Raw genomic sequence first — 23,712 nt, forward strand, 5'->3', positions numbered from 1 at the left:
TCAGATAAAAATGTCAATAAGCAATAGAAAAGAGTCCAATTCAAATAGCAATCAAATGACAAATTCAACACAATTAAACGAATTAAGTTCTTCGGAATCAAATAATAATAATGAAGGTAATTATTTGTTTTTATTTAAATGGGTTTTATATTTCCTGTTAATTAACTGGCCTGGTAACTGTTAATATAGAATAGTTTATCGAAAAATGTCATCGGCAAGAATTAAATTAGGATAGCCTAAAAAAAACTCCTTTCGGATAAGTGGTTAGCGGAATCATGAGTGAAAAATCAAAAAAAACCTAAGGATGATAACATAACCACTATATATTATGCAAAATATTTAATTTTAGAATCTGAATCCTCCAACTTAGCTGAATTAGAAACAATTAACAAATATAAAGAATCTCTTGCAATAAAATCAATGCATCAGGGAGTTCCTGGCCTTGGTATTCTTTCTCCACAGGATGGACAAGGTTAGACTAATTAAAATATATTCTTTACTAAGACAGACTTTATACTTTGTTAGATATCTTGTTTTAAGATTACTTATATTTTTGACCTACCATTTTTTCACACATTTTTCTCTTACTTACCCTATAAATGTAGAAATTTGTAAAGGGAATATTTATTTTTAATTGACTGAAATACACTGTAACCAGCAACTAACAAATATTTTTTAATAACAACTATCATAATGAAGACTTTTTTTATCCGTCTCCTAAATTTTATTTCCAATTATTTTGTTCGTTATCTAGATACCTAAACCTCTTTCTTGACTAAATAACATTTGTATCCTTTTAAGGCCGAGCTACTCGTGTTATGCGACGATGTACAACAGATGAAAATTCTTTAGCACTTCATAATCACAATGGATTAGAAGGGAAAAAGAAACTTTCAGTAGGTAGGTTAAACTTTTTTACAAAAGATGAATGACTTATCCAAGACAACCCACAACCTGTAAGAAACTCATTAGTAAAGGAAACCCATTTAACCTTGCGGCTAAATAAGATTAACTTGGTACCTATATGGACAGTGACAAAACTTCTGTCTTAATTTAATGATTGTAAGTTTAAGAATTTATTTTTTTAGTTTTAATTGCTTTGGTGGATCAATTAGCAGCAGCTTATGAAGAGGATGAAGAAAGAAGAAAATTATTTTCACAAGGTTAATTTTAATCTTTTGTCAGAATTCTGAATTTTTTTTACAATGCCTTTCACAAAAATTGTAAAAAGCTTTTGGACGATGATTTGCCTCATTGTTTTTACTGCCTTTACTTTGCTGTTCTTCTTTCTTATATGATGCTGTTTGTTATTAATGCTTTTTTTATGAACATGATTGCTATTCATATTTAGAGATTTTATAATATGTCTTTAGTCTTAATATTTGTATTATTTAGAAATTTGCAAGTCCTTGATAAAACTTGATTTAATCCATCCAACTTTTCTACTTCAACAAATGGAAGGCCTAAGAGCGCAATACAGTGTGGCTTTTCAAAAGTAAGTTCATATTAAAGTTCAATATTATATAATAGATCATAACATATTTAAAATAGTATACTAATGCAAACAACTATTAATTGAATTGATATGTTCGTTTATCAGCCCGTAATTCCATTGCGCCGCAAACAACAATAATCGCCCTTAAATATTAAGTTTACTGAATGTACCTTAGAATTAAATAATGTTAGTATGTTGATCTGATACTTCGGTAATTTTTTTATCTAAGACATTGTATATGTATGATTTTCCTTTTTATTGCTGAACTGTTACTTTTGGATATAATCTTTCTCGTTTTAGATTAGTACACATAGCAAGAGATAAACTTCCTAGAAATCGAAATACACTGCCAGCCCTATTGGGTCCAGACCATAGACTAGGTCAGTTTTATCTTTAAAGTTTAAAATTAATTTTTTTTGTAGCTACTCTAAAAATAGAGTATAGGTAGTTGCCGAAAATTTAATGTTCAGTTAAACTGCCATAAATAATCGATTGGCGTTGTCTCTCCTTTTAAATTAGGCCTTACACTTTGTATATTATTTCATTTAAATTCACTGTTTTTTTTTCATCAAATTCTTTTTAGACTTTGTCCATTAACAAAAAAAAATCATCTTTTTGTCAAAAGTCCTAGAAGAAATATTTTGATTTGATTTGTATGTTATATTTCAGCCGTATCTGTGATAAAACTTCATAATCTGTACAAACTATCGAGGTAGGCAATATGTTTTATTCTAAATATTAAATATCTTAGTTTTAGATTATTATTTCTATTTTATTTGTAGTTTATGATTAAATAAAGGTTGTTATTTTGATAAAGGTATAAAGAGGAATTTATAGAAGAGGGGAAGCTAGGACACGGAGGCTTTGGAGTAGTTTACAGAGCTAAGAACAAGCTGGATAACGCAACCTATGCAGTTAAAAAAGTGTTTGTCAAAATTTCCAAAGAAGAGCTTGTCCTGAAAATTTTCAGAGAAGTCACCGTCTTTGCAAGGGTATTTATTTTTTTTTATAGTAAAGTTTTTAGTATTTTTTGAAGTTTAAGTAGCGCAGCTACAATATAATCAATGTTTAGGTTTCTCATAGCAACATAGTTGGTTACAAGAACGCCTGGTTAGAGCCCTGTGTTATGAATACAAGTGATGGGTTGGTTAACAGCAATTCTTCTAAAGCTTCAGGTTGGTGTTGATGATTTAAGGAGAACTACTATACAAAAAAAATATTACCTACATTTGCCTCAGCACTTAAATGTTTAACTGGCGTAAATGTCGGAGGCAAAATGTTTAATTTTTTTTATTCTAGTTTTCGCTTCACTATTTGTCATTCAAGACAAATCTTTCAAGTGTTACTTATGTAATGTTCATATTATTTATGTTTCAATGATAATTTATATTGTAAAGTAGTGTAAGATCTCGAAAATTGCTGCCGAATTAGTTTTACTTTTCTGGGAAGATTTATTAGTGTCTTGGGGTGTTTTTTATGCTATTTTCCCACCTTTCCCTAGAGCCTAGTTGATTAAATATCATATTTTAGTTTTACAATATAGGTTCAAGCCCGTCAAGTCCTGTGATAGAATCAGAATCTCCATCATCAGGACAGCAGGAAGATCCAGACAGCTTCTCCATACAATTTGCAGCAGAGGTCTCCAACAATAACAAGCAGAATCAATATCAGTTCCATTATATCCGGTCAGCCCATAATTCTTTGCAAAATGGAAAAGTTGTTTCTGAAATGTCAAATATTATAACGTCAGAAAATAGAAATATAGTATTCGATACTAATGAACCTAATGATGATTTGAATGTAGAAAAGGAGGATTCTCTTTTGCAAAGAGGTATTGGAGTTCCACACATTAATAAGCAAACAAAGAAAGCCAAAGTTCAGATTCTAGAAGAGTTAAATGGTAAGTTTTAAACCTTTCCAACAATTAGAATTATCCAGATTTTTAAAAAATGTTATTTAACAAAGTTTTTATTTGTATGTACATTGTACATGTATTTTTCTAGGCACCCCGCCTGAGTGGTCAGAAATGGAACGAGTTATTGGTCTTCCCAGACGTTTAAGCGATACTAACAACACATCATTTGATTTTCAAAATAGGAATGTTGTTTTTATTATCGTTCATTGATTTTGGAATTAGGTAGATATTTCTTTGCTGTAAAAAAATTGAGTTTTGATTAAGCTTTGTTGAAGACCCGCGACCGTGGCTCAACACGTAGCGCATCCGCTCGTCGTCGGGAAGGTGTTAGGTTCGAATCTCGGTCCGACACCGCGTCATAACTAAAGACATTAAAAATGGTTCCCACTGCTACTATGTCAGATGCGCGACGTAAATAGTTAGAGTGGGGGGAATGCCTTGGCCCAAAACAGGCGCAACTCGTTACCATGCACAGTTAGGACTTCTCAGACAAAGGTCGTGCATCACAGAGAGTTGGTTGTCTGTAATGTACTGTACCACGGGTATGAGGTGATGGACCAAGAGTCTGACCTTGAGTTGACAAGTTGACTGTTCAGTCCAGGTGCAACTCACCCATACGACATTAGCATTAGCAAGCTTTGTTGAAAAAATGAGGTAACGACGTTTTACACTGCAACAAAGTCTCACAAAAACAAAAGATTTTTAATATAAACAACATTACATGTTCAGTTTATTTCTTCAAGAAGCTGTCAACAGGTCGCGGGGTGGTAAAATAAGATTGGCGGCTGACACAACAAATTCTTCAATGAATAGAAAATCTAAATTCTGGCTGGGAGCTGGCGACACCAACTCGTCACAATTAATTTCTGAGCCTCCTTCGGATTCAAACTTTATTGACTCTGATTCGGATAATTGTAAGGTATGTCTCACACGTTTTTTTTTTTTTTTGCTGGGATCAGGGCTAAGGGACCAGGATTCTGACAGACAAATTGTTACCAAAATCCACTTCCCTTTAGTTACAGCTTTTATAAAGTTTTACGCCAACATCATGTCACTAAAATATCAAAAATTTCAAGTGGAATTAATTTGCTGAATCACAGCCCCTGGTTGTTATGAAAGTATATTTGGTAACTTTTCCCAGTGATGGTACTCGTTAGTTACGAATGCCGGTCTGACAGTTTTTGCTTTACAAAGATTAATGTAAAGCTTGAATTATGACGAACATAGATTTTATAGATTTAAGGGGGGGGGGGGATTAATGTAACCATCTCGTAATCAATGCTTAAATGGCACTTAGAATTCGAATTTCGATCTGAAATTTTGTATGAGTAATCCTTGGTAGGTCTATTTTCCCTAAATCGAACAAAAATTTGGAAAAGTAACGGCTAACGGCTGCCATTTTTTTTGGATATTTTCAATTCATATTAGTCACGAAACCTATCTCCACATAATACTCTTTTCCGCTCCAAAACGTTAGCAAACGGTTCGAGCCGGTAGCTGTTGGTACTAGAAATTTTAAAAAAGAGTTATTGCTATCATTCAACATGAATTAAACCAAAAATATGTTTTAAAAATTTGATTCTTACGTAAGTAATGATGAATTTGCCCTGAAAATAGGCAAAAAACGGCTGAGCCGCCAGCCGTTACTTTTCCAACTTTTTGTTCAATTTAGGGAAAATAGACCTACCAAGGATTACTCATGCAAAATTTCAGATCGATTTAATCATTGATTACGAGATGGTTGCATTAAAAAAAAAACCTTATTAGGGGAAAAGTGTGAACACTAAAGGTTTGTACAACTCAACTAAATCAGAAGATTATTTAACAAAAGTTTCCAAAATTTTAGTTGAGTACAATTTACGGTCAAATGTGTCCTCTTTCCCTGTTTAAATCAATAACACCGTAGCGTCCATACAATGTATATGTTTTAAGGCAGTGATTAGTTATAAAACCCGGGAAGCTCTGAAGCCCCAACTTCAACTGGAATGTGCTGTTCTATACATTCAAATGGATCTTTGCTCACAAACATTAAGGTAAAGAAAATTGAATTATTTTTAAACGTTTCTGTTCGGATTATTTCAATATTGGATAATTAAGCGAAGCTTTGATTGATAATTTTGGAATTATATAGTTTTTAGATCCAACTTTGCATGATGATTCCATAAAAACTATAAATTAGGTACAGTTTAGAAAATGTAACAACTCTATAATATTTAAAGTATTCAGTTCATTTAAATATGTTGATTTTAAGACATATTTTAATTTACATATACATGTGATACAGTTGTCTTATTATCATGATTTTTTAAATGGTGATACCTAGGACAATTGGGCGCTATAAAATAAGAGAAGCATCTCCATAATCAAGTATAAGAACCTCTAAAGATCTTCTTGGTATTGAAGCTATTTCTTCTTTTGCAGTCACTCTATGTTCGTCTGGTTTGTTGGACTTTGCTTTTGTGGATGTAGTCATCCTTGTTTAAATAAAGTTAAAATAATTTCCTTGTCCTTGTTCAGAGAATGGTTGGACGAAAGAAATGAATCTGAGAGGCAAATAGACGAAAACGAATGTTTTCCCATTTTTCAACAACTTCTGCAAGCTGTCGCTTACTTGCATGAAGAAAAGGGTAAGTTTTTCAGTAGCGTATCTACTATATTAATATTTTATGTCCTATAGTTTAAACCTAAAAAATAAATGAAATTTAAAGAATAAAAACTTCATGAAAGTAAAACTTGTGATATTTACTTAACATTTGAATGATACTATTATAAAATGTTGGCTAAATATTCTATCTGTTTTTAAGGTATTTTACATCGTGATATCAAACCAAGAAACATATTTATTAATCCCGGACTTCAAGTTAAACTCGGAGATTTTGGTCTAGCAAAAGTAAGTATCTGATCCTTTTCTATGATAATTTGTAAGATATACCTAGGTACATATTTTATTTGTAACGTTAATATTCTCCGATTTTATCATGAATCATTGTGTTATATGCGTTACTTGTGTTATGAATTGCCTTTTTCATTAAGGATGATTTATTACGAAGTGCAACACCACAATCCACAACTCCAGTAGATATTCTTCACCAAGCTGCTTTCAGTCCATCTACCGCACCCATGGATCATACCTTAGGTATTTTTAATTTGCCATTAACGTTCTTGAAAGTATGACATCGTGTATGCTGTATAGTGTTCGTTATTAGATTGTAAGCCTTTGAAAGAATTGCGGGTCGTATTTGTAATTGTCAGGTTTTGTTTTATGGTGTAGGGAATGATTGTTTAAGTATATTATATAATCCAGACATCTACTTTGATCCAGTGTTTGGAGACTTTTTTAGTCTGCTAGCAAATTGCTTATTACTCTTTTGTAGCGACTTGGCTGTGTTAATATTGTGATGCTATTGGCTGATGTCTAAAGACCCTATTTAAAGTCGGCACAGGGTCCTAGGGGTGGGAACATACAGTTATTTAACTCCTTACCCCCACTATTGTTTTACTTTAATGCGGAGGGTTAATGTGAAGTTACTTTTTGGGGTTAAATACTTTATGTTAAGGTGTTGGAACACAAGGATACGCTTCACCAGAACAGCTGACTTCCAGCAGAGTGACACAGTACAGTGATATGTACAGTCTCGGCATTGTACTCTTTGAACTCTACACAAAATTTGGCACTAATATGGAAAGAGTTGATGCACTGACACATTTAAGGTGAGGGTTATCAACAAAACATTGCTGACTAAAAAAAATAATTGATTTTGTTTGCCTGTTTGATCGCTTCCAGGAAAAAAACGTCGGTTTAATTATTGCGAAAATGGTCAAAATGGTTTTGCCGCCTTTTTTTTAGTAGACCATTAAGGTACCGAAAATTGGACGGTAATTATAGTGGCAACCTAAAGATTGTATAAACACGTACGTTAATTTGTTGGCTTAAAAACTTTGGGGACTTTTATTAATCTAAGCAATGGGATTAATTTTGACAGTGGATAAAAAATATTGCAAAAATACAGCAAAACACGAAATTGACAAAAACACACCAATTCTTTGTCAAAGACACAGTGGTTGTATTTTTGCTAGTGGTAAAAGCGGCTACACCCCCGGATTCGCTAAAGATCAAAAACCTAATGACATTGTATTTGTTTAGAGAGAAAGGCATTCCAAACATTGGTACAGAGACAAATGAACGGATTCTTTCATTGGTTAGCTCCTTGATGAATCCTGTTCCAGAACTTCGTCCTTCTGCCCGTCAACTTTTACAGGTAATAAGTACATTTTAAGCATTATTATTTCATTGCCTCCTTTGTGAATCAAAAGGATATCTTGATTACAAATATTCGTTATGTTCCTTTTTCATAAACCTTTTATATAAACCTGTCACCAAATACAGTTTTTAACAACTAGCCTTTTAAAACTTTGTTTATTATTCTAAAAGTAACTTTAAAAGAAAAAAATTATGCAAAACAGTATTTTATAACATTATATTTTTAGGGATATTTCAGTGATTGTCAGCTAGAAAAATTGGAACGTCAGCAGCTGACTGTAGAAATATCAGCTCTTAAACTTGAACGAGACAGCCTACAAAACAGTCTTGACATAATCACAAAAGCCAAAGATGCGGAATGTGCTTCACAAAAACTTACTTTAGAAAAGCAACTGCAACAAATGCGGGCATTACAAGATGATATGCTAGTGCGGGAAGCAGAAATTCAAAAAATGCGGGAACAGGTTACGCGGCAAGGCGCAGAGTTGGCGGATAAAACTAGTTTGCTCAACTTCAAGGAGACGGAAATTTTGTACCTGAGAAAACTATTAAAGGAATGCGGGGGACGGGATCCAAGAATTTAACATAGGGATAATCAACGGGAAGGAGAGGACAATGTTGAATGTTTTAATCCCATAATTTTCAAACCTAAAAAGGAAGAATTTGGCTCTAAAAGAATTGTTTATCTTGCATAGCCCTTTTTCTAGATATTAGGTATTTCAATGGCCGTGAAATGTATTCACATGAATTGTTATTTTTTCACATTAATTTCTGTAATAAGAAAGCATAGTCACAAATAGAAGAATAAAATCCTAAATACTTGATTCTCTAGTCCAAAACCTGGCATTATTGTTGAAATCTTAACTTACAACTATAGCTTTATCAAAAACGTTTACTTGTACTTGTATCTTAGAGACATATAAATATGTATGAAGGGGGCTGCTTTTGACGTCTGGTAATTTAAAGATTTGTAAATAATATTCACCAATTGTTACTTTAAATTCAGTTTTTTCAAATAGCGCCTTAAAAATTGCGATAGGTTTTCAAAAGCTACCCTCCTCAAATGTAAATGGTATAAACCTAAAATTAGTCAATTTTCTGTGATCTCAACTAAAAGTAAAATATTGAAAATGTATTGTTACAAAGGAAAAATATTTCACCAGAAGAACAATTAGGTCTCCAACTTTCCGGCAATTAAAGCCTTTTGTTATAGACTTATCTTATGAAAACATCATAATAGAATCGTTAGACAATTTTTTTTCCGGATGAAATATCCCTCCTTGATTGTTAAAAGTGCAATTTTACTATTTGCCATTTTTATAATAAATTTTTATATTTCAGATATTAAAAGATTAAGTATGTCTAGACTCAGATATTCATTAGGAAATCTATAGATAACCATCTTTCATTTTAAGTAGATCGGTTTTTTTTATAAATAGGATATGTCCGTCCGTCTGTTTTTCGGTCATATTGAGATTATAAGCAATAGGTAATGTATGTTCTATTGAAATTTCTCCAATCACGCAAGACATTTTATTGCCTTATTTTATACTATTCTTCCTATGCTTTTTTTAAAACACAAATGTCTTTTTGAGTAACTAGGTATGAGGAATTTTTTACTTGATGAGTTTATTTTAAAAATATTAGACTTGTTATCTTGATAGTAATTGCAAACTGTTACAGAACAGCCAACCTAAGCACAGTTCAACATCAAGCAAGAACCTTTAATACATCATTAAATACTTCTAAAGGTATTTATTTCATTCTATTTTTTCAAGTTGTAAAAATATTTTGGTTTCTTTCAACTTCTTTCAAAACTAACGACTGAATATTTTGTGTTCTTAATAGAGGGTAACTTTGATACTAAATCAGTATTCATTTACTTTAGGTCTGTGGTTTACCATTGGTGGATCATTTTTCAGCAGGATGGCATCTGGAGGCGGCAACGCTGCCAATGAGATGAATCCTGTAGATAGGGCTGATCCTAAGCTGCTAAAGAAGGCTAGGGAAACCCCAAAAGGTACAGTTACTACCTGGAAGGTATGATTTATATGAAGTAAAACTCTTTATATAATATTCATGATATAAATGTTATAAACAAAGAATATCATCAAGTATTAAACAGTAATTGTTGTTTTAAAGGCTTTATTTCCATCATTTATAGATAGGATAAAGTCTTTTTTTTCAGTATGGCTTCGAAACCGTTTAATATCCGCTGGATACGAACGTGTTTTCAGTCATATTGAAAAATCATGTATATCATCGTAATTTTCCACGAATATTAAAATAAAAATCATTTAGGTAATTAATACCTACTAGTTTTGTTAGCCAGGGCCTTTGGCCCCTCGGGATAAACAAAACTGGTTTTTAAGTACTATAACTTTTTATTTTAATCTACACGGAAAGCTGTTTATAATACGATAAATAACTATTACAAATATTTAAAAGAAAATTCATAAAATGTCATTTGTTATAGAAATGAGTGAAGATGAATGGGCAGAGCTGCTGACTGGCATGCAATATCAAGTCACCCGGGGTCATGGAACTGAGAGAGCTTGGACAGGACTTCATAATGAGACCAAAGATAAAGGTTGCGTGATTATTATTATTTTTGTATTGACTATGATGGTCATGTACTCCTGGTTGAAATAGGTATAATAATTCAGTCTTTTCCATTAAAGTGCTTAGTCGAGCACAGAACCATCCCTCTACCCCTGATTTTTATTTTTTTTTGTGGGGGGGGGGGGGTTCCTTTTTTTATTAATTTAGGTTATACTGGGTAGCCTCACAGGGGTTCTCCAATGGACACTATTTAAGTAACACCACACTCTACAGGTTTCCAGCCATTTTTAACTTTGAAATACAAAACAATTATATAGACAAAAGTATTAAAAACCCTAGATACTCAATACGAGCGAATGTTCTGTAATCATAAAAACATATGAATAAACCAATCAGCAATTAATAATCAAATTAAAGAACATCATCAAAACATTTAATATTAATTTTATTATAGATAAAATTCATATATAAATAATCTTCATAGACAAATGAACAGTTGCACATTTCCATGGATAAACAAACTGAAATATAAATAAATACATTTTAATAAATCAATAATATGATAAAACTAGACATTTAACATCAAATACAGTTTCTTTTGATGTTTTCTTTCTTCTTACTTTTTCTTAGAAGAACCTTGCTTGGCAGTCTGCTTGCGGCACCAATCCTCCCACACGGACATCTGCATTCCCTGGACTCGAACCTTGTCCTCTGCCTGCTCCAACTTACGCTCCAATTCCTTCTTTTCACTGCGCCACTCAGACTGAGCCTCGCGCCACTCAAGGAGCTCTTCATGATGCCTCTCTGCCTGGCGTGTGATATATCTCTCCGCCTCCCTACAACGAAATTCACACGCCTTCTCCGACCGCTCACTGATCTTGGCATCAGACCTCAGCTTGTCCTTCAGCACCTCAAGCTTAACCAGATGATTGTCCCTTTGACGCAACTTGTCCTCCGTCTCCTGGAGCTTCTTCACCGCCTGCCTCAGCTTCTCCTTGAGGTCTCCTATCTGACTCACCATACCTCTGAAGGTTTCGGTGTCGATGGACATCAGGGTGTAGTTGTAGGGACGGGTAACAGAACATTTTTCAGAGTCCCAGGAACGGGCACGCTTCCTACCTCGCTCCTGCTTGCGACCTCTCTGCTGAGCAACAGCCTTACCAACACCCTCACCATTCACAGGCTCCTGCTGCAACGCCTTCGCCGCCTCCACACGCTTAGCCAACTTCTTGGCCTTCTTCTTCTCCTTTACCGCCATCACCCTGGTCTTCAACTCGTACCCTAACGAGGTCAAAAGTTCACTGGCCACATCATCCTCTGTATACTGGTAAGTATACCACAATGGGAGTGGAGCTTGGTCCACCAGCGGCTTCACAACAGCCACGTTTTGGTCAAAATGACCGTGAAAGCTGATTATCCGTGACCGGTAACGGCAAACCCCCATCGCTGACAAAACAGATCCAAGCGCTGATTTCTCCACGAAATCCTGGTAACACAGCCCCGAGGTGACCCAGTCCGAACCCTGTCGTTGGAGGAACGATTTGTGGAGGTTCAACATCGGCAGCCCCTCTTCCTGCGACCTTCTAGCAATGTGGCGGTTGATGTTGTTGATGGTATCCCAAGTAACAAACGAGCTTGGTAAATACCTCATGGAACAAATGGAAATTATGTGGGCAGTCCCCTTGGCGGCCTCCAGCGCTTCATCTATCACCTTGATGATCTCCCTCTCCGGGTGCAAGCCAACAAAAAGTTGGAAGGCTGATATAGACAGCCGTTGCGGCTGTCCTTTCTCCATATAGGAAAAGATAAGCTCCAGCAGCCTCTCCGGACATAACGCGCCACAGTAGCGCCAGTTGAGTTGCGGTGGCACGCTGTCCGGTTCCTCGACGTCACTGAGATGGCAGTGAGACGTCCCCGGGCTGACCTCCAAGTCTCGCACAAACTTCAGGCTCGCTGCGTCGCAACTGAAAGAAAACACTGTATTTAACAGGTGTCAAACTTTACTTTATTTGTTTATTTATTGCAATCCTATTAACTGATACTTTTAATTCTCTTTTAAAGAATTTGTAAGAGTTTTGTTGCTAATATCCTTTTTAAAGAAATTTTTGCTGAAAGAATTGTCAATTTAAAAACACAAATTAAAATAAAGAAAATTATATTACTAGCTAGATTTATCAAGCTGTAACAAATTTCATCATAATAAAAATTTTTCTGTGTAAGAAAAATGAATAAAAACTTGCTTATTAGAACGACGCAAATAAACAAATAGTCTTATTTAAAAAAACAAGAAATAAAATAGTATTAGATGTCGCAGATTAATATCATTTAGATATAAGAATGAAACTAAAAAACTCGCAAATTTTTATATGCTATTAATTTGAAAAACCACACAATTATTTTATAAATTGTTTTGTAGTTTCCCTCAAAGCCTTCGTTGGGTTATTTAAACCCTAAATGCTTTATAAAATTAGAGTTTTGCCGAAAAATAGTATTTAACTAACAAAATATCGACATAATTGTGTTAAAATGATAAGTATTTAATTACCTCATGATAACAAACAGTAGCTAAAGCACAAAGAAGGATAAGTGATGGAAATAAACAGTTAAAACCGAATGATTTTTCTAAAAATATCTTGACAACAAGTAAACGTTCGAACGCCATCACCATATTTTCTATACTGAAACTCTTTCCGCGTTTGGTTTGGTGTTTTTCCGGGAATTATTTCCATACGCGCCAAATTTGAAAAATGATTTTTCCCCAAAATTTCACCATTGAAGTGAAAGTTGTCACCTTATGCTCGGCGGGTTTCTTTTTAAAACAGAATATTTAATGTTTACGAATTTATCGCCATTATTAAAATATTACAAGTAGTAAGTATGCAAAATAAAATTGTTATTATACAATAATTATTTACAGTTGTATGTAAAATGGTGTATGTAATCTTTTTAAGATCTCATAGCCATTACCACATCATTAGGAATTTTACCTTCCTGTAGAGTCTTGGTAAGCAATTCAGCATTGGCACCAAGCTTGGTTAAAGGATCTGCAATTTGATGAGGTCCTCTTACCCAAATCAGCTGATCTAGCTCTTTACTCTTGATCATTTGCTTTACTACTCCAATCTCCCTTCTCAGCTTTCTTTCTGCCACATCTGTCGTAGAGTGTACACTCTCATAAGTGTCCTTGTTATCTATAATGGCTCTAACAGACAGGTTACAATCTTCACCTAGCAGTTCTTGCATTGTCCATTTGAATGCAACCGCTGCATCTAATCCTCTTGTAAGACTGATAGCTTCTGCCGCCAGTGTTGACGTCACCACTCTATCAATCTTGTTCGCTCTCCAGTCAATTGGTGCACATTTGCCATTGTTTGGATTGACAAGAAACAGTACATATCCTTGTGTACTGTCAGTACCACCGTTCAAGTTCCCATAGGAAGCATCAGTGAATAGCCATATTTCTGCCTTTGATAGATCACCCAGGTTTGAGAATCTCAAAATAGCTTTACTTTCCTTCAAATTAACCAAGGTTTTCTTGGCATGTTTGAGATCAGCAACTGTGCCACCCTTGAAATGTGTTGAGCATGCAATCATGTCAAATGATAAATCTGCTCTTGTTGATCTCACTGTCCAGTTTAGCTGTCCAGTCATCTTCCTTAGCAGAGACAGCTCATCAAAGCTCATTTCAGACTTCAGCTGCCTTGGCCTTGCGGGCTCAATCTCAGGAATGTTAACGTTATCAACATATTCTGATTGGTCAAGTGTGATTCCATGTTTATCCTGTGTGATCTGGAATCCAGTGTACATAAAACTTCCTCTCTCTGACTTACCAACTTTGAAAGTGCTTAGTATTGCTGGCAAAACAACTTCATGGAAGTGCTTTCCTCCTGCATTCAGGAAGTCATCCACATGCAGACCAACTAGCGCTTCTAGCTGTCCATCAATAGTCAGGTAAAATAAACCAGAGTCATAGGTACATTTCTTGAATCCTAGCTTTGTCAGCACATCTTCAACTTTAGTGTACCATTGCCTGCTAGCATCTCTAAGACCATATAAGCATTTATGTAATAGCCAAAGTTTACTTAGTGCATTCGCTTCCTTTGGAGGTTTAACATACACTTTTCGGTTCAGCCTTGTGCCTTGTAGAAAAGCCGATTTTACATCGACAGTCTCTATCGCCCATCCTTTAGCTGAGGCGATTGCTAACAGGGTCCTTAGGGAGTACTTCTGCATAGTTGGAGACTCCTTAGGATACTCATCTTCCTCTTGAAACCCTCTTGCCGTCAATCTGGCTTTTACCTCTGAACCTTTTTGTGTCAGAACCCAAGTAGTGGTTATCCTTGTTTGTCCTACATCCTCAACTTCTTCATATGTGTCAAAATCCTTTAGTTTCTGTAACTCAGCAGCCTTTGCTGCATGACATTCTGGTGTATCTCTCTTCTCTTTTGGAAGCATTACAGCTAAGACTTCCTCTTGCAACCATGTTGCCAAGATTTGTTCTTCATCAAGTTCCATAATGTTGTTGGTATCTGCAGTTTTCACTGTCTTCCCATTGTCTAACCTAACCACATGTGTATCATCAACTTTTTCAGTTTCCTCTGTCACTAACATTGCTTCATCTTCATTTTCTGCTGATTTCACTTCTTGATGTGCAAAGTCAGCTGAGAATTGCTTGCCATTATCTAGCTTTACATTGTACCAGTGTTTGTACTTCCCAGCTTTCTTTCCAGCTTGACTAATGACAACTCCTCTCTCCCATTTTCCATTGTCTTTGTATTCAATTCTTTGGTTCGGTTTGAACCTATCTGGGCTTCCAATAATGTTTCTGTTATCATTAGGTGAAGCTGCAGCTTCATTTGGTGAAACTTCATCTGATGTCGTTTCATTAGACACTTCATTTTCAGTTGTGTCTCCTGCTGTATTTGCAACATCGGTTGATTGTTCTGCTTGCACCTCTTCTTGCTGCTCTCTAGCCTCTTCAAACTGCTCTTCCTCTTCTGATTCTTCTTCTGCCTTGATGATTTTCTTCTTCTTTGCCTTCTCAGCAGTTGCTTCAGCATCACTCTGTTTGCCCTTAATCAACCTGTTGAGCTGCTGCTCTTCATCTCGCAGCCTCTCAGAGAGTGTTTCTCCTGCTGGCCATAGGCGGTTGGCACTTACCCTTACATAACCCATGGATGTTCTGATTCCAATAACCTTGCCATCCTGAAAAATCACTTTCGCAGGACCTCTCCATTGATCATCTTTCTCACGCTTGTAGTACACAAGATCTCCTGGGTTATAATCATGATTAGCTGATCTCATCTTGCGGTTGAGAGCCAATTTCAGCTTCTCGCACTTCTCAGCTTTAGCAAAAGCTTCCCTGCAATTCTGGATTGCTCTGATGCTTTCTAGCAAAGCCTCGCTCCTTGGCTTGACCTGAGAGACAGGGATTGGATCAGTCATGATGTTGGGTAACCTTGGAACTCTCCCAAAAGTCAACTCAAATGGTGAGTATCCATAGACATTTGTGAGTGAATTCTTCACAGCACATGCCCATGCTACTGCCTGTTCTAGCGTCATCTTTGGATAGTCCCTCCTTAGAATCATGACAACAGAATCAGTAGTATCATGATTCTTCTCACCTATGCCATTTTGCCACGGCGCATAAGCTGCCGTGGTGGCATGATAAATGTTGGTGCTTGCACAGGCCTCCATCACTGCTTCATTGATGAATTCGCCTCCATTGTCGGTAAGAATGATGTCTGGAGCTGTGAAATATCTTATCCATTCTGTGAATAGTTTGTTTACAATTGTTTCTGGTTTCTTATCAGTAATCACAGTTCCAACTGTATATCTTGTGAACATATCTACAAAGTAGAGTATGTAATGTTTATCATCCCATTTCTTTAGATCCATTGATACCATGTGATTGAAATCCTTTGCCATGGGCAACGCAACTGCTGGTCTGTCAGGATTCCGCTTGCGCATTATGCATCCCTCACAACCATCTATGATTGTGTCTATCATCTTGCTGAATTTCGGGTCCCATTGTTCAGCTGATTTCAATAACTCAACAAAGACTTTCTTTGGTCTGTGACCAAATTGCTTATGCAACTTTACCAACATCCTGTTTTGAACATCTTCATTCTCCTTTAGCATGTTAACAGCATGTATTTCTTGCATCAAATGGTTGTCTTTGTGTTCATTGTCACCAAACAGGTTTAGAATAAAGTGCCCTGCACTCGTGGTATCAACTCTTATTGGCTTTCCATTTATTGTAGCAGTGTCATTTCCCATATCAAGTGTAATGCCTAGCTGTTTCATGTGTGTCTTGGACATCAGCAATGGAATATCACTACTGATTGTATCAACTTCAATGCGATGTTGTTTTCCCGCTACTATAATTGGGATTGTGTAAGCATTTCTTGTAGGTAATATTCCTTCATTACCAAATTGGAATGTCTTCTTGCTATCATAAGGCCCTTCGATCAAATTTGTAAGCTCATCAGGAACTGATGACAGAAATATCTCCATCCATTTTTCCCCAGCCACAGAGGATGTGCAACACGAATCAAGTGCAGCACAGTTTATTGCCTCTGAAGTAAATTTGCTTAGCTCTTCCTTGTTCGTGGTAAAGAAAACTCTTTCAGACTGGTCTTCATCTGTATCTCCCTTCTCTTCATCTTCCCCTTCACTCACAACCTTATCAAATTGTGACAAAAGTGCCTCTTCTTCTTCAGCCGTTTCAACATTTATCAGGAAAACTTTACCCTTTTTACGGTTAAAATTGTTTCCTGAATTGAAGGTATTGCCATTAAATCTATTATATGGACAATCTCTGTTGAAATGTCTAAAGGAACCACAAGTTTTACACTTTAAAGGTTTCCCCGAAATGGGGTTGGGTGGATTTACAGAGTTGGCTTCCCTGCTCTCTTTAGGAACAGAACGGTAGCCATTCGAAGCATTATTATTAGACTTTTTATGATTATTATTATTGTAATTCTTTGTATAATTGTTTTTATACGAATTTTTCTTTTGCCACGCTGCATAAGCTTCTTGGTGCTCCGCAACAAAGGCTTCTAGCCCTGTTTTGGATGACCCTGACGATACGACATTACCCAGGCTATCGGATAACATGTCTTTCATCTTTTGCTTTACAGCCGTGTACATAGTATTAGTCTTAGCTTCTTTTTGTATATCTACCACTCCCTTTACTAATTCGTATTGTACCGCACTAAGCTTCGCCCCTAACATAACGATAAAAGCGCTGCATGTGTCAGTAAACGTAATTCCTAGAGTTTTGCATTTATTGTAAAAACGCTCATGCTCTTTTAGGTATTCAAGGATTGTTTGATCATTAGACCTTCTATAGGACCATATGTTGTTAAAAGCTTCGATTTCGCTCTCTCTTGTAGCCTTACCAATGTGTTTGTCCAAAAAATCAATCACAACTTTAGCCCCTTCCGCGTTTCCTATCAATGTTTCTACAGGGTGTGCGCAAAAGAAATCTTTCTGGATATTATCTCCAAAGGAGATGCTCTTATTCGGCAACGCATATGCTAACATAGGCCCCATCTTCTCTTTCTTTATATCGCAAAAACCCTGCCAAAGAAGTACGTTGTTTTTGTAATCTTCATAATGTTCAAATTTGTTTAAATCCGGCGGATCCGCCCCTATCTTCATTCCTTCCGACATTTTTGCTCTTTACCTAGGGTTTTGTACACACCTTTAAGGTTTAATAACTTTGTCTTTCAACTCTTGTTTCAACACCACTATTTAAATGGTTGTTATTGCTACGCTACTTATTTAAAATTAATTCACCAGAAATGAACTATCTACTTTAGAGATTGTTATTCTAGTTGTTATTGTTGCGCTACTTAACTGTGTTAAAATCAAGCTTTCACTTTAGGAAAACTATTTCTTTAACTTTGTTCTTGTTGCCCAACAAATTTGTATTATTCACCTGTATGCTGCCATTTTATTAAAAAAAAAAAAAATGCTTATATACGGTTGTGTTGTAGCCACACCTCTTTGGAGGTTAAACAAGGTCTTTTTGTATTTTTAAACACTATTGCTTTTAGAATAGCTAAGTTTTCTCTGGAATTGTAGATTTGTGGTTATTGGATTATCTTAGATCTTATATGCAGAGTGCCGTAGATCTTTTTAATTTAATTCGATTATTTAAATCTAATTAAATTAACTAAAGCTCTGTTACTACTGATATATACCTAAGATTCTCCAATGGACACTATTTAAGTAACACCACACTCTACAGGTTTCCAGCCATTTTTAACTTTGAAATACAAAACAATTATATAGACAAAAGTATTAAAAACCCTAGATACTCAATACGAGCGAATGTTCTGTAATCATAAAAACATATGAATAAACCAATCAGCAATTAATAATCAAATTAAAGAACATCATCAAAACATTTAATATTAATTTTATTATAGATAAAATTCATATATAAATAATCTTCATAGACAAATGAACAGTTGCACATTTCCATGGATAAACAAACTGAAATATAAATAAATACATTTTAATAAATCAATAATATGATAAAACTAGACATTTAACAAGGCATGGGAAGAAGACAATCTTACCCCCACCCCCCTTATTTTCAATTATTTTTTTTACAAAAGGAGGGTATTTCATTGGTCGATAAGCATTTTGAAGGAAAGCAACATTATTCCTAACCAGAAACAACTCACAAAAAGGCGTTCAGATTTAATCAGAAAACTAAAGGAGCTTAAAAGGGATGGAAAGATAAACCATTTTACTTCTAATGAAAATGGTGTTATCAGTGTCACTTTGAGCAAAGGAGCGGCTCCTAAACGGCTTACTTTGGATTACAAAAATGACAACTCTAAAACTTACTATGTGGGTGAGTTACTCCAACTTGTCTCCTGTAAAATATGATAAACAATCCGAAAGTGAATCAAACTAGAATATAATGGTGTAAAAATGGGATGAATATTTTATTTTTGAAAAACCCGAATTTAAAACTAATCTCTATCTGTTATCACTTAATATTTATTTTACTATGTATATGTTCTGTGTAAATTATCATAGCATTAAAAATGGGTTGTTTAATGCTTTTTTTTCTTTGGTACATTTAAACAAAAATAATATAGGCATTCAAATTAAAAATGGATGATGAGTTAGTTAGTAATCTTGGACATAATTCTTTGCAATTAGATTCAAATTTAAATCATTCGTGTTCTTACTTTGAAAACCATGAATTTGTAAACTTTATTGGAAAGAGGGAGGGAAAGTTTTCAGTCTATAGTCAGAATATTAGAAGTATAAATAATAAAATCGACGATATACAAGAATTATTATCGGAGATAGAAACTGAAAAATTTTCTTTTAGTATTCTATTATTTCAAGAAATTTGGGCAGCAAATAACGCACAGACCACTAGATTAGAAAATTATCAAGATATTATCTTACAAACAAGGGAAGGAAAAAGGGGTGGGGGTTTAGGAATATATCTTAAGCAAAACTTAAGTTATGAAATTATTGATGAATTATCATATATTTTAGAGGGCGAATTTGAGACTCAATTCATAAAAGTATTTTTTGGTAAGAACAAATTTAATATTATAGGCAATATTTACAGAATTCCTGGTGGTAACTTAAATAACTTTATAGAATGGTTTGGAGAAAAATTAACATTTCTTAAAACTGACCCAGTTTTAAAAAAATCTGATGAAATTATATTTGGGGGTGATTTCAATGCAAATTTTCTAAACTTTGATTCCCACAACCAAACAAATGATCTTTTGAACCTATTAATATCCACTTCTTTTCTACCAATGATTACTCTACCTACTAGAATTTGTCAAAATTCAGCAACTCTCATTGATAACATATTTAGCAATAAAAAGCAAGAATTTTATGAAAGCGGCCTAATTATATCTTCTATTTCTGATCATCTCCCAATTTTTTACTTAAATGTAACTTGTGAAAAAAATACTTCAAACCAAAAACAATATTATTATGATATGAGTCCAAATAACATAGAAAACTTTAAAGAGAAACTCTCTTCACAAAATTGGGAAGGTGTTAATAATGATAATATTCCGAAAACTGCCTTTGAAAGTTTTGGTAACATATTAGAAAAGTGCTTTAAAGAGAGTTTCCCTTTAAAAGAAAAACGTGTAAACAAAGGAAAAGTTCCTATTAACCCGTGGATGTCACAGGAGTTATTAAAAATCAGAAAAGCCAAAAATAGGGCCTTTAAAAACAAACTTAAACATAGGACTGAATCTGCTGAAAATAAATTTAAATGCCTAAATAATAAATTCAAAAAACTTGCTAGAAAAGAGAAGAAAAAATATTACCATGAAAGATTTGAAGATTGTGTTACTGATATCAGAAAGACTTGGTCGCTAATTAACTTAATAGTCAAGAAAAAAAAGTGTAAAAATGACGTGCCTTGTGTTTTTACAGATGCACAAAAATCCTATAATACTTTCTCTGAGATAGCCAATGGCTTTAATGACTTTTTTGTTGATGTTGGGCCAAGACTTTCTGAATCAATACCTCAATCTTCTAAATCTTTCAGGGATTTCTTGGGGGATCAATATGATGAAGAATTTAACTTTCAGGAAGTAAACTCTTTTATTATCAATATAACTTTGTCCAAATTAAAATCAAAATCAAGTGTAGGTAATGATAATATCTCTATGAAACTTTTAAAAGAAATAATGCCAATAATTGTAAAGCCTATCATTCACCTGTTTAACCTCTCTTTAAACACTGGCTACATTCCTGATAACTATAAATGTGCAAAAATTATACCTATTTACAAAGCTGGTGAAAGAGATAGATTTGACAATTATCGTCCTATTTCCATACTTCCAGCCCTCTCTAAATTACTTGAGAAAATTGTTGCTTTTCAAATGATTAGATATCTTGAGGGAAACAAAATGTTATATCAACATCAATATGGCTTCAGAAGGTCAAGAGACACACAACAACCACTGATACATTTAATCAACAAAGTTTATGACGGACTGAATAAGCCCCAATCAGAATACAGTGCCTGTGTGTTTCTTGACCTTAAAAAGGCATTTGACACGTGTGATATACCAATTTTACTATCCAAACTAAAACACTATGGTTTTAAAGGTGTATCTGCAAAATGGTTTGAAAATTATCTAACTAATAGAAAACAGTATGTTGAAATAAATGGTGTAAAGTCCAAAGAAAAAGTATTAACCCATGGAGTACCACAGGGCTCTGTCATTGGACCAATTTTGTTCTTGTTGTATATAAACGACCTTCCAAATTCAACAACCTTATTTTGTAGCCTTTTTGCAGATGACACAATATTTTGTAAAACCTCAAGTAATTTAGAAACCATAAAAACATCATTAAATGAAGAATTAGATAAGGCATCAGTATGGTTTAGGGCAAATAAACTTTCTTTAAATGTATCTAAAACAAAATACATGGTCTTCAGACTTAGCAGTATGCAACCTGTCAATAATAACTTTAGAATCTTCATTAATGGGGAGGAAGTTGAGAGAATCAGCAATGAAAATGAAACAAAGTCTTTTAAATTTGTTGGGGTACATCTTGATGAATTTCTCAATTGGAATGAGCATACAAAAATGGTAAAAAACAAAGTTTCTAGTTCTCTATATGCATTAAATCAAATAAAAAATGTTCTCCCATCAAAAACTTTGAAAACGATTTATTCCTCAATGATTTTGCCTCACTTAAATTATTCTAATATCACATGGGGTCTCTCTAAAAGTAAAGATATTGATCAAATAAGAAAACACCAAAAAAGGGCAATAAGGATTATTGTAGGTGCTAATTATAATGCACACACCGAAATTTTGTTTGGACAATCTAAAATCTTAAAATTTGATGATTTGGTAAATTTAAACATTTTAAATTTTATAAGTAAATTTTTTCATAAGAAACTCCCAGAAAGCTTTGATAACATGTTTAAAGTTCTTTCTTCTCAGAGATCAAAAAAGTTACTGATAAGTATACCTAAAACAAAACATCTTGAATATTTTCCAGCAGTGTCATTTCCAAAACTTTGGAATAACTTGAGAAATGAAATAAGGCTTTCAGACTCTGTAAAGAAATCATTGTCCATGATTAAAAAAGATTATCTTTTAAATTATAAATCATTTCATTGCAACAAAAGAAAATGCTTTTCCTGTAAGAAATAAAATCTGTACCAACTTCTGTAACTGTAAATAGTTATTTAGTCAACCCACTTAATTATTGATCTATTAAATTCGTGTAAATATCTTTATATAATAAATAATTTTTGTAATTTCTGGCTATAAATAAAATGATAAATGAAATCAATTAAAGGGGTAAATTTACGGCCTACTCCAAGGCTTAATTACTCCTTGCTATGCAATTTTTAAAATATGATTTTATATGTATATTTAATAATTTAAATGTATTGCATTAGTTAATAAATTCTATTCTATTCTATTCTATTCTATTCCTTAAAATAGCTCACTTAGCCCTAAATATGACAGGAGGTGTCCTAAATTAATCCATCATAATGGAAGGAACCTATTTGCAAATTTAAGAAAAATTCAAATAATCCATTAAGGCCTGTGAAGTTGGACAGTTCTGTAGAAAATTATTTTTTTCTTTTTAGGAATGTTTAAATGTGTTTGTTGTAACGTGGATCTTTTTCCATCTGATTATAAGTTTGAATCCGGTTCTGGGTGGCCTTCTTTCTATGACACACAGAAATCGGTAAGTTTGTTTCACTTTAAAATCAAAATGTAATTAAAATTTTGTCTTAAAGAAGTGGAATGTGGTGGGGGATGTAATATCAAGGGTGCCCAAGTTGCCCATTTGAAATATTATTGTGGGATATCATAAAAACTAGCATAGAAATATCTCAGGCTTACATTTTAATTCTACCTCAATTTGTAACAAAATATTTTATACCGATACCGGTATACATAGGTACAATGTTCTATAAGAAATTCTTACATTCGTTTGCTCAAAATATAGAATTGGCTATGTTTTCCACCAATGATTTTGATCTAAAGCAGGGTAAGTTTTGTTTATCACATTTGGGAATGAACATAAACTTAGTTATTATTCATTGGACAAATGTATTGAAACATTGATGTATATTAATGAATGAACAACCTCCTCTTATGGTCCTTTTTCGACTTGTTCAGTTATTTATTTATAGGAGTTATTCTACTATAAACCATAGTAGGTGTTCTACCCCTCCTACTTCTGCTTTTTACATTTGTATTGTAATTACAGCAATACTTACTTAATACTTATGCAATAAGAAAATTAGAATCTTTGTTTTTAGGAAGGAAAAGCCGATAATATTGAACGAAAGAGCGATGGTACTTTTGGTATGAGAAGAACTGAAGTTTTGTGCAAGAGATGTAACTCACATTTAGGACATGTTTTCAATGTAAGTTTTTTATTAGTTTTGTAGCGCAGGTACTCTATATTTATGGTTTGTACGACTGT

General features: G+C 34.1%; 3 protein-coding genes across 5 annotated transcripts in view; 2 read left to right on the forward strand and 1 right to left on the reverse strand.

The window, feature by feature from the left end:
- LOC145322551 (eukaryotic translation initiation factor 2-alpha kinase 1-like) lies at positions 1-9,013 on the forward strand. Of its 2 annotated transcripts, XR_013880754.1 has the most exons (20): positions 1-116; positions 350-472; positions 802-900; positions 1,089-1,163; positions 1,396-1,495; positions 1,796-1,875; positions 2,165-2,207; positions 2,313-2,487; positions 2,568-2,670; positions 3,039-3,395; positions 3,499-3,590; positions 4,138-4,329; positions 5,343-5,443; positions 5,928-6,037; positions 6,215-6,300; positions 6,444-6,546; positions 6,968-7,121; positions 7,555-7,669; positions 7,899-8,598; positions 8,711-9,013. XR_013880754.1 is itself a non-coding variant. In XM_080164650.1 (19 exons), exons 1-19 carry the CDS (start codon positions 11-13, stop codon positions 8,253-8,255), a joined length of 2,571 nt encoding a protein of 856 aa, XP_080020776.1. In that variant the 5' UTR covers positions 1-10; the 3' UTR covers positions 8,256-9,013. The 2 variants fall into 2 exon arrangements, 1 of the variants encoding a protein (XP_080020776.1); XM_080164650.1 differs by having other exon boundaries at positions 7,899-9,013.
- The window catches only part of LOC145322566 (peptide methionine sulfoxide reductase MsrB-like), an 18,822-nt gene continuing 4,046 nt past the window's right edge, over positions 8,937-23,712 (forward strand). The window contains exons 1-6 of one of the 2 annotated variants that reach the window (XM_080164673.1): positions 8,937-9,051; positions 9,333-9,422; positions 9,560-9,691; positions 10,148-10,261; positions 22,865-22,965; positions 23,546-23,653. In XM_080164673.1, coding sequence (XP_080020799.1) covers positions 8,937-9,051; positions 9,333-9,422; positions 9,560-9,691; positions 10,148-10,261; positions 22,865-22,965; positions 23,546-23,653 — 660 coding nt within the window. Of the gene's footprint in view, positions 9,053-9,332; positions 9,423-9,559; positions 9,692-10,147; positions 10,262-22,864; positions 22,966-23,545; positions 23,654-23,712 lie in introns of both variants that reach the window. The other variant, XM_080164674.1, reaches the window with a different exon arrangement.
- LOC145322565 (uncharacterized) lies at positions 12,088-13,928 on the reverse strand. Its single transcript, XM_080164671.1, has 2 exons — positions 12,779-13,928; positions 12,088-12,197 (listed from the first exon to the last, which is right to left on the reverse strand). The coding sequence occupies exon 1, from the start codon at positions 13,915-13,917 to the stop codon at positions 13,180-13,182; it is 738 nt and encodes a 245-aa protein (XP_080020797.1). The 5' UTR covers positions 13,918-13,928; the 3' UTR covers positions 12,088-12,197; positions 12,779-13,179.

This window comes from Acartia tonsa, chromosome 6, assembly GCF_053477335.1.
Source record: "Acartia tonsa isolate MP-2025a chromosome 6, ASM5347733v1, whole genome shotgun sequence".
NCBI classification, from domain to species: Eukaryota; Metazoa; Arthropoda; class Copepoda; order Calanoida; family Acartiidae; genus Acartia; species Acartia tonsa.

Excerpts from the sequence above, each read along its gene's own strand:
- LOC145322551 (XM_080164650.1), top strand. The coding sequence starts at position 11 with ATGTCAATAAGCAATAGAAAAGAGTCCAATTCAAATAGCAATCAAATG. Across the intron at positions 2,488-2,567 it reads AAGTCACCGTCTTTGCAAGG|GTTTCTCATAGCAACATAGT; the intron begins GTATTTATTTTT and ends ATCAATGTTTAG. Across the intron at positions 3,396-3,498 it reads GATTCTAGAAGAGTTAAATG|GCACCCCGCCTGAGTGGTCA; the intron begins GTAAGTTTTAAA and ends GTATTTTTCTAG.
- LOC145322565 (XM_080164671.1), bottom strand. The coding sequence starts at position 13,917 with ATGAGCTTTGATGAGCTGTCTCTGCTAAGGAAGATGACTGGACAGCTA.